This window comes from Neomonachus schauinslandi, chromosome 7 (genome assembly GCF_002201575.2).
Source record: "Neomonachus schauinslandi chromosome 7, ASM220157v2, whole genome shotgun sequence".
NCBI classification, from domain to species: domain Eukaryota; kingdom Metazoa; phylum Chordata; class Mammalia; order Carnivora; family Phocidae; genus Neomonachus; species Neomonachus schauinslandi.
The window spans coordinates 117239501-117257460 of NC_058409.1; the positions used below are offsets into that span (position 1 = coordinate 117239501).

At 41.0% G+C, this 17960-nt stretch overlaps 1 protein-coding gene across 5 annotated transcripts in view; it reads right to left on the reverse strand.

The window, feature by feature from the left end:
* ZNF131 (zinc finger protein 131) overlaps window positions 1-7115 on the reverse strand; it is a 29207-nt gene extending 22092 nt beyond the window's left edge. Inside the window, exons 1-3 of one of the 5 annotated variants that reach the window (XM_021696581.2) lie at window positions 6922-7115; window positions 5867-6005; window positions 4715-4816 (exon numbers count right to left, since the gene is read on the reverse strand). In XM_021696581.2, the coding sequence (XP_021552256.1) occupies window positions 4715-4816; window positions 5867-5990 (226 nt within the window). In that variant the 5' untranslated portion in view covers window positions 5991-6005; window positions 6922-7115. Of the gene's footprint in view, window positions 1-3517; window positions 3568-4714; window positions 4817-5866; window positions 6171-6921 lie in introns of those variants that run through there. The other 4 variants (XM_021696590.2, XM_044916928.1, XM_021696594.2 and 1 more) reach the window with 4 other exon arrangements.
* Window positions 7116-17960: the final 10845 nt, after the last annotated feature.

A 17960-nucleotide genomic window follows, 5' to 3' on the forward strand; every position in this document is an offset into this window, starting at 1 on the left:
AAAAGATTTTTAAGTACTCTCTACACCCAACTTGGGGTTTGAACCTACAATCCCAATTATCAAAAGTCACATGCTGCACCGACTGAGGCAGACAGGCACCCCAGAAGAAAACTATTTTTTTTTTTTTTTTTAAAGATTTTATTTATTTATTTGAGAGAGAGAGAGAATGAGAGAGAGCATGAGGGGGGGAGGGTCAGAGGGAGAAGCAGACTCCCCGCCAAGCAGGGAGCCCGATGCGGGACTCGATCCCGGGACTCCAGGATCATGACCTGAGCCAAAGGCAGTCGCCCAACCAACTGAGCCACCCAGGCGCCCAAAACTATTTTTAACATAGAATTTTTACACTAAGAAATGCCCATGTCCAAACTGCACACAATATACACAACCGCAAATACAAAAATGCTTTTATGTTCTTCCTAGGCACTTTATACACCTGCATAAGCAAACTAAATATAACTGGATTCTTTGAAGGTTACTTTGAGTCTCCTAAATCTTTATTCTCCTGGTTATCTTTTGACCATGTTATTCTTTATTATATGAAAGTAACTAAAAAAATTTTTTAAGGAGTTTTAACCAAATATTTAAAAGTGCAACAAAAGTCCTTTCTAAAAACATGTAAATTTTTCTTAAATAAGATTTTGATTTTTAATCAAACACACACATGTAATACTGCAAATATCAAGCACAACTCCAAACACCTCACAAGTATTAACATAACAATCCTATGGAGAACTTTATTGTAATCTCCATTTTACAGATAGGAAAACTGAGGCACAGAAAAATCAATAACTGTGACTTTGGCAAGTTACTTAAGTGATGAAAACTAGAATCAACCCTAGATGGCCCAACTCATAAGTCCAAAATAAAGATTTTTATGTAAGATGATGGCAGGAAACATTCCAGCTTGGAAGAGTTTGAATACCTATGACTTCATTCACTGCAGGCCCACAATCTCTTATTCATAATCCCAAAGTCCCCCAAATCTCTTAAGACCAGGAGTTTTCCCATAAATTTGGCAGCAAAATTTGGTTTGAACTGACATGGGACTATTTATCCCATTTAGAGTAAATATTAATATGCTACTCTTCCAAAATATTATTTTGGTTACAGGATGTCACCCTAAGACCCCTTTGGGAGTAATGTCACAGACTGCATTATCTTAGAAAATTTGTAATTTCAAGAAACATCTGGTCTCCAAGGATTTGAATAAGGAACTGTAGACTTAGTTCCCAATTTTGGTTAATTAGAATCATTGTAAACTTAATAAAAGCATGGGTCTCTGATCTCCAGAATCAAAACTGGGATAGGGAACCTTTTTTTTTTTATAAGCATCTTAGGTGCTTCTTAAGTCGCCAGTCCAGCACTAGTCCTAGGAATAAATCACTGACCTAATTAACTAACATGAACCAAACTGATACCACCTAACCAGGTAAGCGATGTGGTGACAGATGATGTACAGTTGCAAAAACATTATTCTCCATGAGGACTAGTCTGGTAACTTTCAAATCTCAGCCCACTTTCTAATTAATCCCTTGCTCCTTTCATAACAGAGGTGTGCAGGAGAACACAATTTTTCTGAGTATCTAAAGAAACTGTTAATATGAACACCTTAACCTGCATCTTCTTTTTTTCACTTAGGAAGAAGCAAAAGAGGGCAGCATTCTAGATATATAGAGTGAGGTCATTATTCATATTTTACAGATGGGGGTTCCAATTCTGGCTAAGACAAAGAAAGCACACTCTACCACTCCATACTCCATCTTGTCCACCGCTTACAATCATAAATCCTGGGAAGAATACATAAAGCAAATATATAAGGATTCTGAAAGATAAACAGAAGCAAGCAGGCTGGGGAGAGAAATCAAAACTCAAAGAACAGCAGTTGAGTTTCCTGTGTTTTTATTTTTCCTCAAATATATCCCAGCTTAGACTTGAAGACAGCCCAAATCCCATTTCTCGGTAGGAGGAACAGACAAAAAAGCCTAAGAAACTCTTTCTGGCTAGAACCAGGAAAGGGAATGTAGAGTATGAGTGGGGCGGGAAATCCTTGGTTATTACTCCTCTCAGCCCTGCCTCAAAGCAAGTTCCAGTTCTGATGCTGCACACCTGTGCTGGTGGCCACCAAGCAGGCACTCAATTCTGAGAGAAAGTTTTTCTTTCTGACAGAGAACTAGGAAATAGACTATGATCTGAAGAGCATGGAGAGAAATCTTATTTTTTTTCTCTCATCGCTTTGTCTAGGAAACAGATCCCACTGTGGGAAGCATATGACAGCACAGGGACGCTAAAACCCCAGTTTTCTAGCCAGACGATCAGGGAAAGTTGCTCCTAGGAGCTAAAGTGCAGAAAAAGTCAGAAGAGGGAACTAGAAGAAGGTCCTCTGTGAATGAAGTCTTGCTCTAGCCACCACTTACACATGTGAAGAACTGAGCTGAGGCAGCACAGCAAAGGGTTTGAGTACCGCACTATGATGCGGTCTACCACCCAGCTTGGCACACCTGGGACCTGAACACCACCACAAAAGTTTTGAAAACTAAATTGGAATTGCATCCACAATCCACATAAGGCAGTCTGAACCTAAAGCAGGTTGACTGCCTGCTAGAAACAAAACAAACCAAAATCAACAAAACAAAGGACTTTAACACAGACTGTCATTATATTCAAAATGCTCATGACATAATACAAAATTACTTGATGTATCTTACAGATTTAAAAGAAAAAAAAAAGGAAGCCAACATGTTCAAGCTTATACAGCTGACAACAGTAAATAAAACTGAGGTTTTCGAATTACATGCCCAGGGCTTTCTCAATAGCCAGGTGGTACAGTGATCCCAAAGTTAATGGCTTAAGAAAACACTGAACCACATTGATTTTTTAAACCTGAATCTGGCAAATAACAAAAACAGAAATGTTCTTACATTCTGTTTTCTCATTTGCCTATATTAAATACTAAAGGTTTGTATGTGCTATACTATAATGGAGACAGTAGGTCAGAGGTATTAAAAGGCACAAAAAACAATCTCAAGGTGGTTAGTCTTTAGAAGACCCTACTTCTCCAGGTACACTCCTTGCTCCAAAAGCAAAGCATATTCTAGCCTGTGCCACTTACTGTTTAAGATTCTGCTTAAAAAGAAGTCAACTCCTCTTTGAAATCTTCCCTCTCTAAGGTGGACTAAACTACTCATTCTCTCCCCTCAGCTATACCATTCCACAATAAAAGTCTCTGTAACACTTTTTGCACTCCTTTCTATATCTGTTGTTAATCTGTGATTAAATTTGCAAATTCTTTAAGGGCTGTCTTATTCACCAATTCTTCATTTCCTGGGTCTAGTATAGTGCACAACATGTAACAGGTATTCAAAATTTGACAAATAGCCCCAATTTATTAAGCTTTGACAATGCACCAAACACTATGCTCAGCATTCTGCATATGTTATTTCAATTAATCATTACAAGCTTATAAAGTAATGAGGACTCTTCAGATGAGGAGGCAAATATGCAACTGAAGTAAAGTTACCTGCCTGGTGTCACACAGTACCTCAGGTAAATGAATGGATGAAATCTTGCCCTGTAATAGAAACCAATACCGTATAGACAGCTAGATTCTCACTTTAGTAAGCTTTGTGGATTTCCATTATACCTGTGGCTCTGTCCATCACAGATAATGAAAAGATTATCTATGGATGTATCAGCCAGAATGCTAGATAAACTAGAATGTACCCCCCCCCCCCAAAAGGAACATGCTTAACTTTTTCATTTTCTTTACTCCCCAGGGCACCAAATTTCCCCAAGGGAATACCGTTTCTAGGCAACTCATTCATAACAAAGAATATATACACCATGAAAAAGATACAAAACCAAAACTCAAAAACACTGAAAGAACTAAAATTATGTATTTACTTAGGCAAGCTTATTTATTTCCTATAGTTTTGGATGACAAGGAGGTGTAGGTAATGTAGCAGTGTAAGACAAAAGCATAGTAATTAATAGTACAAAGTGAATCCCTTGCTAGCTGGACAACACTGAGCATGTAACCATTTACAGCCTGTTCCCTGATGTGTAAATTGGAAATAATACCACTTATTTCAAACGATTGCTGTAAATCCTAGAAAAGGCACACAAACTGCACAGCACTATGGCTGGCACTTGGGAAGCTAGTATTATAAAAGTCAAGCAAGTACAAAAATCACTTTCTACTTTAAGGCAGTATCTACTGAATGATTCCTTCCATCCCAGACTCTATCCGCTAGAACTTCTGAATGCTACTTCAGTTCATCTTTCCTAGCCTTTTCCGTATTGTGGCAGCCCACTTCATTTTGTGCATGTCATATGTACCTCTGCTAGTAAAGAACCTTCTACTGTAACCTGCAGCTTCTACTGTAACCCACCAGTCTGAAACTTTAGCCCACTGAACAAAGATGGGAATTCACTTTTAATACATGTTTTCAAAAGACAGTGACCACTGGTTTTAGAAGTAGAAGAGACTCCTTTAAGAGACCAACAGCTACCATCTAATGTAAGAGTTTTTCCTGACAGATCATTTTACGAAGCACTTTACTGAAAGTAAGAATTCTCAAGTGTCAAAAGAACAATTTATCCAGTCACCTGATAGGAACCACTGATGCCTATTTCCCATGGTATCTTGCTAAATTAACTAACACTTCTTCATCAATTAAAATGTTCGCTAAGTATTGTATTTAAAACAAGCATTTACCTTCTATCTCCACCAAAGGTTCCTGAGTAAACTCCTGAAAGAATTTGTAGAAGAACTTACTGCAAGCAGCCAAAACAGCCTTGTGGGCCTTAAAATGGTGTCCTAGATTAAAAAGGAAAAAAAAAAAGAAAAAAAAAAAAGAGTATCACATATATTCAAAAATCAAAAGTAAAACCAAAAAACAAAGTAGGAAATTATATAAAGTAGACCTTTCTCCATAATATAATCATAAGACTATATAAATTACTGAACTAAAGTTAGAATGTTCTTAGCGGCTATCTTGACAAATTTCAATCTTAATTAGACACAAAGCCAGATCTTTACCTCAAAGACCTTATTAAGTCAGTTTTATAAAAGCCAGTTTACAAAACTGAAAGAGGTACAGGGCTTCTTACCACTTAAAGAGTCAAAGGTATATCCTATTCATTTAAAACTGCTAAATATAAACACAACCCAAAATGTTACATACATCATTTGGAAAGAGAGAAGAAAACGCCATAGAATAAGCATAAAGCTGGATGTATTTGCTATGGAAAACATGTTAACATGCCTAATATTTGGAAGCAGCAGACCTACAATGCAGCAGATCTATAATAAATAGCCTGCCTTGAGATGCCTATTTTCACTAAATAGAAAAGTTACCCAAGCTGCGTTTGCCTCCATTATAATGACAACTCCTAATACTGGTAAAGACCCCATTTGATTTGGCTTCCCAAAGAGGGTACCAGTGCTGCAAAGGAATCTCACATTCTCCCTCCAAGACCATCTGGGAAACTAGAAAGAATCAACACTTCCCAAATGATTGCTGTGAAAGGCTCCTCAAAGCAGCTTATGAATAGAAGGCTATTATCCAAACATTTAGAGATATCCTCCCTATCTCCAAAACCATCATCTTGCACTCCAGTGTGCAATGGGAAAACTTAAAAAGGCTGCAAAAAAGTTAAGATGCGATGATTATGCTGAAAGCGTGACTAGCCAACTAGCCTTCTGCAACATGGTCTACGTGAGTGGACACTGACAAGTCCCCCACCCAGGTCCCAGCGCACACTCAAAAGGCACAGGCCATAGAGGGTGGGTATAAAAGGCGGGTGGGGGAAGGGGAGATAAGAACGGAAGCTACAAATTCGCTGCTCTACCCACCACCCTACCCACCGTCGACAATCAGGGTGATGTCAGTAAACCGATCCTGCTCCCGCTGTTCATTCAATCGGTCCAGGATCATTTTATGATGTTCCGGGAACTCCTGAAGGCATTCCATCGTCTCTTCGGCCTCCATGGCCGTCGGGTTGCTCTACAAAAGAGGAGCATGATAATGTACACCCATGAGCTCGGGCTGAGGCACAAAACCCCTAAAGCTTAAAACAACAAAAAACAAAACCCCAGCTACGTGAAAAGAAGGGGGGAGGGTGAGGCAAGAGGAGAGGAAGGCGAGGGAAGAAAGAAAGGCGAGCCGGGTGGCCGCCGCGCGTTGGGGGCCGGAGCCGCGGCCGCGGGACTCCGAGCCTGACCTAATTGGAGTCGGGAGACGCGAGCTGAAGCGGGGTGGGCAGAGCGCCGGTGGCTCCGGGCGCCGGGGCGCGCAAGTCCGGCAGAGGAAGGGACCCGACAGCCGTGGCGGCCCTCTAACGGCCCGCCAAGTCCTTCTGCCAGGCCCTGGCTCCCGCCGCCCCGGGACCCGGTCCGGCCCGCGGCCCACAACGACTCCCGGGTTGCCTCTCCCTCCCCCGCCCTCCCTCTTCTCCCCCGCCCCAACCGGGCCGGCACTTACTCAGGGAAGGAGGAGCGGCCCGAGCCTGCGCGTCACTTACGTCGACGTGCCGCGTCACCGCGCTGGGCTCCGGCTGACGCCGACCAAGCGTCGACCACTGAGAAAACGGGCCACAACCCCACCCGCCCCCACTAGTGGCGGGCGGAGTCTACCGAGGGGTTTGACTTGGGCGATAGTGAGACCGAGGCCGCGGCCGCTACCGCGAGGAAGAGAAAGTCCGGCAAAGGGGGAGCTGGGCCAGCTCTGAGCCAGGCCGTACCCGGGGCGGGGATCCTAAATCACCGCCTCTCCACCCACCCCCTACCGCGGGACTCCAGGTGTGAGTGCTTCCGACCCGGACCTCGGAATAAGCGCGCAACGCGATCCGGGTGCGCTTTTATTCGGCGACTCCTCCAGCCCCGCCCCCTTTCCTCCCAAGCTTTAGGTCGGCCAGCCTTACCTAGCTCGTGATCTTCCCTGTCTCTTCTCCGGCCCTCAGAGCCTCTCCTTCCTCGCTCTCCCCTCTCGGGGCGAAACTCAACCCACACTGTTTCCTACCCCTAAACAGCGCCTCGCCCTCCATTTCCTCGCGAGTGCCCGGACACTGCCTCCACTGGGTCTGGCCGGCGCACGTGCGCTCGCTCCGAGACCTGGGCGGCCGCGCCGCGGGCGGCGGCCACGGGCGCGAGCACGTTCCGGCCGCCTGGGACCTTCCTCCGGGTGCCCGCCCTCTCCACGCTCGGCAGGCAGCACGTGTTTGCTGGGCTCAGAACCTGGATCTACTCCGATTATTTACACATGATGCTATTACTACAGCTCTCCACTCCCAAGCCCCCGCGCTTAAAGAGGCCAGTGACTTACAATCAGCCTCACTTGGCTGGGTCATTCACTCATTCATCTGGGAAAAAAAATGCTTTCGGAGGATAACAGGTTGAGATTTCCTTTTTTTCTCAGAAGAAAACAGAGTGGGGAATTAGGGGAAGACTCAAATAGCTGGCTATATGCAAGAGTGAGTGTAATCATTATTTCAACAGACACTTATTTAGAGCCAACGCTGTGCTAGGCACTGTTTAAGGGACTGAGAAATCAAGTGGTGAACAAGGGGTATGTGGTTTCTGCCTTCCTAATCTTAGTCTAATAGAGTAGATAGATACTTTGTACAGTTAATTGCCTGGGTGCAGAGTCCTGAGTGTTAGGAGATGTGAAGAACAAGGTAATCTGGGGTGGGGGTGGGAGAGTCAAGGAAAGCTAGTGACCTGTAAGAAGCAATATGAAGTCTGAGTGTTCTTAACCAAGTGTACAGCACATTCAGAGGCAACAAGATTATAGCATTTTGAGAACTAAAAGAATGCTCGTGAGACAGCCCCACAGGGGCCTTGTAAAGATTAGATAGATTTTTTTTTAATCGCAAACGGAAACCTTGAAGGTTGAGCAGGATAGTGACATTTTGAGATTTACTTTTTTAAAGAGAGAATTCTAGCCCCAGTATGGACGATAGACTAAATGGGAGAAGATGCAAGGAGTAGAGACCAGTGGGAGGCTATTAGTAATGTAGATGAAATCATGGTGGCAAATGGGATTAGAGAATTGGATGGAATCCAGAAATAGGATCAACATTGGCTGGAAAGCATGTCATGGGTACTAAATACATGTTGGATGTATTCATGGTGAGAGAAAAGAACACTCAAGAATGGCTCCTAGATTTCTGGCTCGAATGGATTGTTGGAACAATTTTACCAAAATGGAGAATATAAGTGGAGGAAATGGGGAGGGAAGAGATCATTTTAAGGAGACAACTAAATGCAGATGATGTCAACAAGTCGTTTTATATATGGACCTGTATAGCATTTAGGGGAGAGAGCTAGTATTAGGGATTTGGAAAGTTTTAGCATAAAGTGGGTATCGAAGCCTTGGAAACATATTTTTTTCATCCATCCTAATGCAAAATTAATTGATTAATTAATTTAGATTTTAATCCCAATATAGTTAACATACAGTGTTATATTAGTTTCAGGTGTACCATATAGTGATTCAGTAATTCCATACATCAGCCAGTGCTCATGATGAAAAGTACACTCCTTAATCCCCATCATCTATTTCACCCATCCCCCCACCCACCTTCCCTCTGGTAACCATCAGTTTGTTTTCTATAGTTAGAGTTAAGAATCTTTTTCTTGGTTTGTCTCTTTTCCTTTGCTTATTAAATTCCACATATGATTGAAATTATATGGTATTTGTCTTTCTCTGACAGACTTATTTCACTTAGCGTTATACTCTCAAGCTCTATCCATGTCCTTGCAAATGACAAGATTTCATTTTTTTAAATGGCTGAATAATAGGCCATTGTATATACATATACCACTTCTTTATCCATTTATCTATTGATGGACACTTGGGTTACTTCCATAATTTGGCTATTGTAAATAATGCTGCTATAAACATAGGGGTGCATGTATCCCTTTGAATTAGTGTTTTTGTATTCTTTGGGTAAATACCCAAAGGTGTGATTCCTGAATTGTAGCATAGTTCTATTTTTAACTTTTTGAGGAACCTCTGCAGTGTTTTTCAGAGTGCCTGCACCAGTTTGCATTTCTACCAACAGTGCAAGAGGGTTCCTTTTTCTCCACACTCTCGCCAACACCTGTTTCTTGTGTTTTTGATTTTAGCCATTTTGACAGATGTTAGGTGATATCTCTATGTGGTTTTAATTAGCACTTCCCTGATAATGGCTGATATTGAACATCTTTTCATGTGTCTGTTGGCCATCTATGTAGAAATGTCTGGAGAACTGTCCATGTCTTCTGCCCATTTTTCAATTGGATTATTTGGATTTTTTGGTGTTGAGTTGTATGAAGTTCTTTCTATGGATACTAACTCTATTGTATGTTATTTACAAATATCTTCTCTATTCAGTAAATTTCCTTTTAGTTTTGTTGTTTCCTTCGCTGTGCAGAAGCTTTTTATTTTGATGTAGTCCCAATAGCTTATTTTTGCTTTTTCTTCCCTTGCTGCAGGAGACATATCTAGATGAATGTTGCTATAGCCACCGTGTGTCTCTAAAGCTAAGGTGAGTCTCTGGTACTGCTTATGCTCTCTTCTAGGATTTTTATGGTTTCAGGTCTCACAGTTAGGTCTTTCATCCATTTTGAGTCTATTTTTGTGTAAGGTGTGAAAAAGTAGTCCAGTTTTATTCTTTTACATGTTTCTGACCAGTTTTCCCAACACCAATTGTGGAAAAGACTGTCTTTTTCCCATTGGATATTCTTCCCTGCTTTGTCGAGATTAATTGACCATATAATTGGGTTTTCTATTCTGTTCTATTGAACTATATGTCTATTTTTGTACCAGTACCATACTGTTTTGATTATTACAGCTTTGTAATATAACTTGAAGTCCGGAATCGTGATGCCTCCAACTTCCCTTTTCAAAATTCCTTGGCTATCAGGTCTTTTGTGGTTCCACATAAATTTGAGGATTGTTTGTTCTAGTTCTGTGAGAAATGCTGTTGGTATTTTGACAGGGATTGCATTAAATCTGTAGATTGCTTTGGGTAGTATAGGCATTTAAACAATATTTGTTCTCCCAATTAATACTTGAGCATGGTATGTTTTTCCATTTATTTGTGTTGTCTTCAATTTCTTTCATCAGTGTTTTATAGTTTTCAGGATACAGGTTTTTTACCTCTTTAATAGGTTTATTCCAAGGTATCTTATTATTTTTGGTATAATTGTAAATGGGATTGTTTTCTTAATCTCTCTGCTGCTTCATTATTAGTGTATAGAAATGCAACAGATTTCTGCCCATTGATTTTGTATCCTGCAACTTTACTGAATTCATTTATCAGTTCTAGTATTTTTTTGGTGGAGTCTTTTGGTTTTTCTATATAGAGTATCATGTCATCTGCAAATAGTGATGGTTTTACTTCTTCCTTACTGATTTGGATTCCTTTTATTTCTTTTTGTTGTCTGATTGCTCTGGCTAGGACTTCCAGTACTATGTTGAATAAAAGTGGTGAAAGTGGACATCCTTATCTTGTCCCTGACCTTAGGGGAAAAGCTCTCAGTTTTTCCCCCTTTGAGTATGATATTTGCTGTGGGTTTTTCATAGATGGCCTTTTTTATGTTGAGGTATGTTCTCCCTCTAAACCTACTTTATCATTTATCATGAATGGGTATTGTTTTTTGCTGAATGCTTCTTCTGTATCAAAATGATCATATGATTTTTATCCTTTTTCTATTGATGTGATGTATTATGTTGATTAGTTTGCAAATATTAAACCACCCTTGCAACCTGGAAATAAATCCCACTTGATCATGGTAAATGTTGTTTTAAAATGTATTGTTGGATTCAGTTTGCTAGTATTTTGGTGAGGATTTTTACATCTATGTTTATCAGAGAAATTAGCCTGTAGTTTTCTTGGTGTATCTTTTTTTTTTAGATTTTATTTATTTGCGAGACAGAGAATGAGAGACAGAGAGCATGAGAGGGAGGAGGGTCAGAGGGAGAATCAGACTCCCCGCCGAGCAGGGAGCCCGATGTGGGACTCCATCCAGGGACTCCAGGATCATGACCTGAGCCGAAGGCAGTCGCTTAACCAACTGAGCCACCCAGGCGCCCTTCTTGGTGTATCTTTATCTGGTTTTGGTTATCAGGATGATACTGGCCTCATAAAATGAATTTGGAAGTTTTCATTCTGTTTTTTGGAACAGTTTGAGAATAGGTATTAACTCTTTTTTAAATGTTTGGTGGAATTTGCCTGTGAAGCCATCTGGTCCTGGACTTTTGTTTGTTGGGAGTGTTTTGATTACTAATCCAATCTTCCTTGCTAGTTATCAGTATGTTCAAATTTTCTATTTCTTCCTGCCTCGGTTTTGGTAGGTTTTTTTTTTTTTTTTTTTTAATATTTATTTGCGAGAGAGATAATGAGAGACAGAGAGCATGAGAGGGAGGAGGGTCAGAGGGAGAAGCAGACTCCCTGCTGAGCAGGGAGCCCGATGCGGGACTTGATCCCAGGACTCCAGGATCATGACCTGAGCCGAAGGCAGTCGCTTAACCAACTGAGCCAACCAGGCGCCCCAGTTTTGGTAGTTTTTAAGTTTCTAGGAATTGATCCATTTCTTCTAGGTTGTCCAGTTTGTTGGCATATAGGTTTTCATAATATTCTCTTACACTTGTTTGTATTTCTGTGGTGTTGGTTGTTATTTCTCCTCTTTTATTTGTGATTTTGTTTATTTGAGCCCTCCCCCCCTCCCCCCCTTTCAATGAGTCTGGCTAGAAGTTTATCAGTTTTGCTGATCTTTTCAAAGAAGGAGCTCCTGGTTTCTTTGATCTGGTCTATTGTTTTTTTTAGTTTCTATATCATTTATTTCTGCTCTAATCTTTATTATTTCCTTCCTTCTGCTGGTTTTGGGTTTTGTTTGTTGTTCTTTTCCTAGCTCCTTTAGGTGTAAGGTTAGGTTGTTTATTTGAGATTTTTCTTGCTTCTTGAAGTAGGCTTGTATGCTATATACTTCCCTCTTAGAACCGCTTTCGCTGCATCCCAGAGGTTTGGGACCATTGTGTGTTTTCATTTTCATTTGTTTCCATGTACTTTTTTATTTCTGGTTGACCCATTCATTGTTCAGTAGCATGTTATTTAACCTCCATGTATTTGTGGTCTTTCCAGATTTTTTCTTGTGGTTGATCCTTAGTTTCATAGTGTTGTGGTCAGAAAAAAATGCATGGTATGACTTTGATCTTTTTCAATCTGTTGAGACTTGTTTTGTGGCCTAATACGTGATCTATTCTGGAGAATGTTCCATGTGCACTTGAACAGAATGTGTATTTTGCTGTTTTAGAATCAAATGCTCTGAATATCTTTTAAATCCATCTGGTCCAGTGCATCATTCAAAGCCACTGTTTCCTTGTTGGTTTTCTGTTTGGATGATCTGTCCATTGATGAAATTGGGGTGTTAAAATCCCCTACTATTATTGTATTACTATCAATTAGTTCTTTTATGTTTGTTATTAACTGTTTTATGTTGGGTGCTCCCATTTTGGGTGAATAAATATTTACAATTGTTATATTTTCTTGTTGGATTGTCACCTTTATTATTATACAGTGTCCTTCTTTGTCTCTTTTTACAGTCTTTGTTTTGAAATCTCTTTTGTCTCATAGAAGTATTGGTACTCTGGCCTATCTTTTGCATGATAAATGTTTCTCCATCCCCTCAATCTAAGGTGTCTTTAGGTTTGAAATGAGTCTCTTGTAGGCAGCATACAGATGGGTCTTGTTTTTTTATCCACTTTGTCATCCTATGTGTTTTGATTGGAACATTTAGTCCATTTACATTCAAAGTAATTACTGATATATATTTATTGCTATTCTGTTACTTGTTTTTGTAGTTTTTCTCTGATCCTTTCTTCTCTTTCTTTCATGGTTTGCTGGTTTTCTTTAGTGATAAACGTTGATTCCTTTCTCTTTATTCTTTGTATATCTATTAGGAGTTTTTCGATTTGTGGTTACCATTAGGTTTGTATATAACATCTGCATATGGCAGTCTATATTAAGTTGATGGTCACTTAAGTTTGACACATTCTTTACTCCTCTCCCCCCAACATTTTAGGTATTTGTCATATTCTCACCCTTTTGTGAATCCTTGACTGATGTTTTACAGAAATACGCATTTTTACTGCTTTTGTATTCTTCTCATACTCTCATACTCTCACTCATCTTTCTTTTCCACTCAGAGTCCCCTTTCGTATTTCTTGTAGGGCTGGTTTAGTGGTCATCTGACTACTTTAGTTTTTGTCTGAGAAACTCTTTCTCTCTCCTATTCTGAATGATAGCCTTGCTGGATGGAGTATTATTGGCTGTAGATTTTTCCCTTTCAGCACTTAGAATATATCATGCCCCTTCCTTTCATGGGCACATCCTCCTCGGGTGGTCAAGAGACACAGTTTGCAGGGGTCTTCTGGGGGAGGGGCTCCACAGCACCAGGACTGAGGCAGGTCTGGCTTGGGGGGAAGGTGGGGGCGGAGGGTGCAGTGTAAGCAAGTTCGGTAGTGAGTGCCAGCACTGTGCTGGTTCCTGCAGGTGGCTCTGTTTATGGTGAGGGGTGAGGGAGGGAAATTCCTTTATTCCTAGAGAAGTCCCTGCTCAGTCAGTAGAACATGCAACTCTTGATCTCAGGGTCATGAGTTCAAGCCCCAAGCTGCGCATAGAGCCTACTTAAAAAAAAATAACAAAAAATAAACAAACTCTGAGATTAGTAATTAACTCTTCCTCCCATAAACCTCAGGTACCTTTCAAACTGCTGCTTCTCCACAGGCTGTTTGCTGTGCTGTTTCTTTAAGGGCAGGGTCTCAGCTTCCTATTGCCCTCTGCATTCTCTCAGAGCCAAGCCCTACTGATTTTTAAAGTTCCAGGGTTTGAGTCCCACTTGTTGTAAGCACTCATGAAATTTGGCCCCTCTAATTTTCAAAGCCAAATGCTATGGGGATTTCTTTTCCCTTTGTAGGTTTCCCAGTATGCTAGTCTGTTTCTTACCTGCCTCAATGCCTGAGGTTCCCTCCCTCCAGTGGTCAGGCCCACAGGGTTTAGGTTACCACAAAGTCCTGGCCCTTCCTAACCTCTTCGATGTGGCTTCTTCTCTACATTTAGTTGTGGAGTTTGTTCAGCCAATCTTTGGGACCTTTTCTGTGTTGTTTGCTCTGGTACAAGTGTTATCTAGTTGTATCCATGGGACAAGATGAATTTAAGGTCCTCCTACTCTGCCATGCTCTTTAGAAGTCCCCAGATGAGATTGTTTAAGGAGAATCTGCAAGGATGATAGACAACAGCTTATAGTTTGAATTGGACTACTGGTGTTTTAACATTATCATCATTATTCCCACACTGTTTTTTAAGATGAAGAAATTGCACATAGAAATAGGCTTTTTGGAAATTCCAGTATATAGGACTACTTTCCGATACAACAACAATTGGGTTAGGCCAAAGGGAGATTGCCCTCTCTGTATGAAATTTGAGCTATCTAGTTCATAGTTTTCATCGCTTTCTAATGTCTTAGATCTGAATCACATCATTCATTTTTACTTGCTTTGTTTCTAAACCATTTGAGTTTGGACTCTTGGTGCACAGCATCAGGATAGAAGAGAGCGTAGAACTTTATCCCTGAGAAGTATCAGTGTTTATGGGTTGAGTACAAGGGAAGAACCTGAAAGGACAGCATGGCTGCTGGAGAAAGGAGGAAAACCAGATGAGTATGACATCAAGGAGGTCAACGTTTTAAAAGAGAGGTTATGATCAGCAGTGCCATATGCTGCCAAGTGGACAAGCTAAATAAAGATTAGGAATGATTGGTCCATTAGATTTGGCATCATGGATGTCTTTGGTAGAAGACCTTAGCAAGAACAGTTTTTAGTTAAGTTCTGTGGAAGGTAGTGGTGGTGGTGAGAAGTCTATATCCAAGTGGGTTAAGGAATAATTAGGAAAATAAAATGAGATAATAATGATAGAACTTGCATTAAAAAATGAGGGAGGAGAGAAAGGAGTACCTATAGAGGGTGATATGTCAAGCCAGTTTTAAGTTTTGTATTTTGGGATGGGAGATACTTAAGCAATTTAAATGCTGTTGGGGAAGGATCCAGTAGAGAAAGATGATAAAAATACAGGAGGAAAAGGGGGGCTAATTGTATAAGAGAGGAAGAGACTAGAAAAAAATGAAGTTCAGAAGATATGTGAATGAATCAGGCTTAGATGGAAGGACATCTCTTCTATTATCACTGGAAGGATTAATAGATTAGATGCTCTTAGGAGTATAGATTTGCTACCAAAAGTTGATATTCCTACATAACTGAAAACCTCTATTTTCTCCATGAAATAGGTGGCCAGTTTATCCACTAAAAGCCAAAATTAGGAGAAGTGTGTGTGTGTGTGTGTGTGTGTGTGTGTGTGTGTGTTGGGGAGGAGAAGTTTGAGATTGGAAGCTGTATTAGTTATTTAAGGCTGTGTAACAAATTGCCCCCAAATGTTGTGGCTTAAAACAATATTATTATTTCACGGTTTCTGTGAGTCAAGAGTGTGGATGTTACTTAGCTGGGTTTTCAGGGTGTCTCACAGGGTTCTAATCAAGAAGTCAGCTGGGGCTGCTATGATCTCAGGGGTTGGCTGGGGGAAGCTCTGCTTCCAAGGTCACTTGGGGCAGATGGTTGTTGACAGAATTAGTTCCTCCTGGGCTATTAGATTGAAGACTTCAGTTTTCTTTGCAAGGCCTCCCTCCATGTGGGGCTTACCATAGGTTACTGACAGATTCCATCAGAGAGAGCAAGAGAAAGTGAGCAAGACAGAAGCCAAAGTCATTTTGTAACCTAATCTCAGAAGTGAAATTCCACAACTGTTGCTGTCTCTTGTTTGTTAGAAGCAAGTCACCAGGTGTAGCCCACAGCCAGAAGAAGGTACATGCTGGGAGAAATGATCACTGGGAGCAATCTTAGAAGCTGCCTATCACAGAACAAAATTGAAAAGATTTGAAATGGATCTTGGACATAGTAACATCACAGTAGCATCGACAGGATTAATAGAAGTTGGTGACCAGGGGCACCTGGGTGGCTCAGTCCACGGAGTGTCTGACTCTTGATTTGGGTTCAGGTCTGATCTCTGGGTCATAAGATCCAGCCCTGTGTTGGGCTTCGTGCTCAGTGGAGCTCTCTCTCCTTCTCCCTCTGCTCCTCCCCTGGCTCATGCACTCATGTGCTCTCCCTCCCTCCCTCTATCTCTTTCTCTCTTCCTCATAAATAAATCTTAAAAAAAAAAAAAGTTGGTGACCAGAACTCAGCACTGCAATTTAGGATCTGTTTCTGATCTAACCATTATTGTTGTTGTTGCCATTGGTTTTTCTTGAAAGATTTGTACATAGGGCTTAAGAAAGAACCCTATTGGGGCACCTGGGTGGCTCAGTTGGTTAAGCGTCTGCCTTTGGCTCAGGTCCTGATCCCAGGGTCCTGGGATTGAGCCCCGCATCGGCTCCCCGTTCAGCCTGGAGACTGCTTCTCCCTCTTCTGCTGCTGCTCCCCCTGCTTGTGCTCTCTCACTCTCTCCGTCAAATAAATAAATCTTAAAAAAAAAAAAAAAAGAACCCTATTTGTGCATAGGGTTCACATACTACTGAAATGGTCTATTAATATGTCTCTCTCTCCCTGAGATTGGAATTTTCTTGAGGATTGATAATATGTCTTACCTGTGGTCTCTCAGAAATCAACAGGGCATGGCCACTTTCGTTTTTGGAGGTTCCTGGTATGTTAAAAAAATCAAGAAATCCCAAAACAAGTTTCTAAAAATTTAAAATTTCTAAAATTTAAAATATTTAATAAATTTCTGCTTTTTCACAAATTAAAATATAATGCAATAGTTATGCTTTTCAAAAGATAAATGACAGGACTTTTTGTAAAGAATATGTTAAGGGACACCTGGGTGGCTCAGTTGGTTAAGTGTTTCTCTCTTGATTTTGGCTCAGGTCATGATCTCAGGGTTGTGAGATCGAGCCCCGCATTAGGCTCTGCATTGGGCATGGAGCCTGCTTAAGATTCTCTCTCTCCCTCTCCTTCTGCCCCTCTTCCCACCTCTCTCCCTCTCAAAGAAAAAAAAAAAAAAGGGACGCCTGGGTGGCTCAGTTAGTTAAACGTCTGCCTTCGGCTCAGGTCATGATCCCAGGGTCCTGGGATTGAGTCGGGCATCGGGCTCCCTGCTCAACGAGGGGAGCCTGCTTCTTCCTCTGCCTCTTCCCCCTGCTTGTGCTCTCTCTCTGACAAATAAAAAAAATCTTTAAAAAAAAACCCAAAAAAATTAAAAATGAAAAAAATGAAAAGAAAAAAAGAAGATATTAATTTATAGTGCAAGAAGGGACAAAAATGTAAAGTTGTAGAATTACCATCTTCCCTTCCTGTCACTGCAGCTCTATGGGTGAGACCTCTCAGGTATATGAAGCTTTGCTTCCGAGGGGCCTCCCGCCTCCTCTGGCACCAATTCTAGAGCCTAGGACAGTGGTTGGTTCAGAGCAGTCAACAAATGTATGTTGACATTTGTTTTTAAACTAAACTCTTTTGAGAATGATTCACTTGGCTTCTGAAAGTCAAGGTACCAGAATATGAGTTTTCTATTATGACTCTTAAAGTTCCATTCTACACATAATTTTGAGACTTTGCAGTGCTTTCACTAAACTGCCAGTGCATGACTCTCCCTCAGGCTTTCCTAGCATGATTAAAAATTCTCATATGGAAAAATCTAAGCTGAATTCAAGGAATGTGCATATAACGAGAAAGGGAGTGGGGAACAAATAAACAGGGGAAATCCATGCCTCAGCTTTTGACTCCGTGAACCCATTTTATTAGGGATAAACCCAAGGGATGACCCAATCAGAGAATTATAGAGCCATCTTAGGTGCATGCTAAAGCAGGTGAAAACTCTGGAACATCCTAGATCCATCTTAGCCATCCCAGGCTCCCCTAGACTGGGAAGATCCA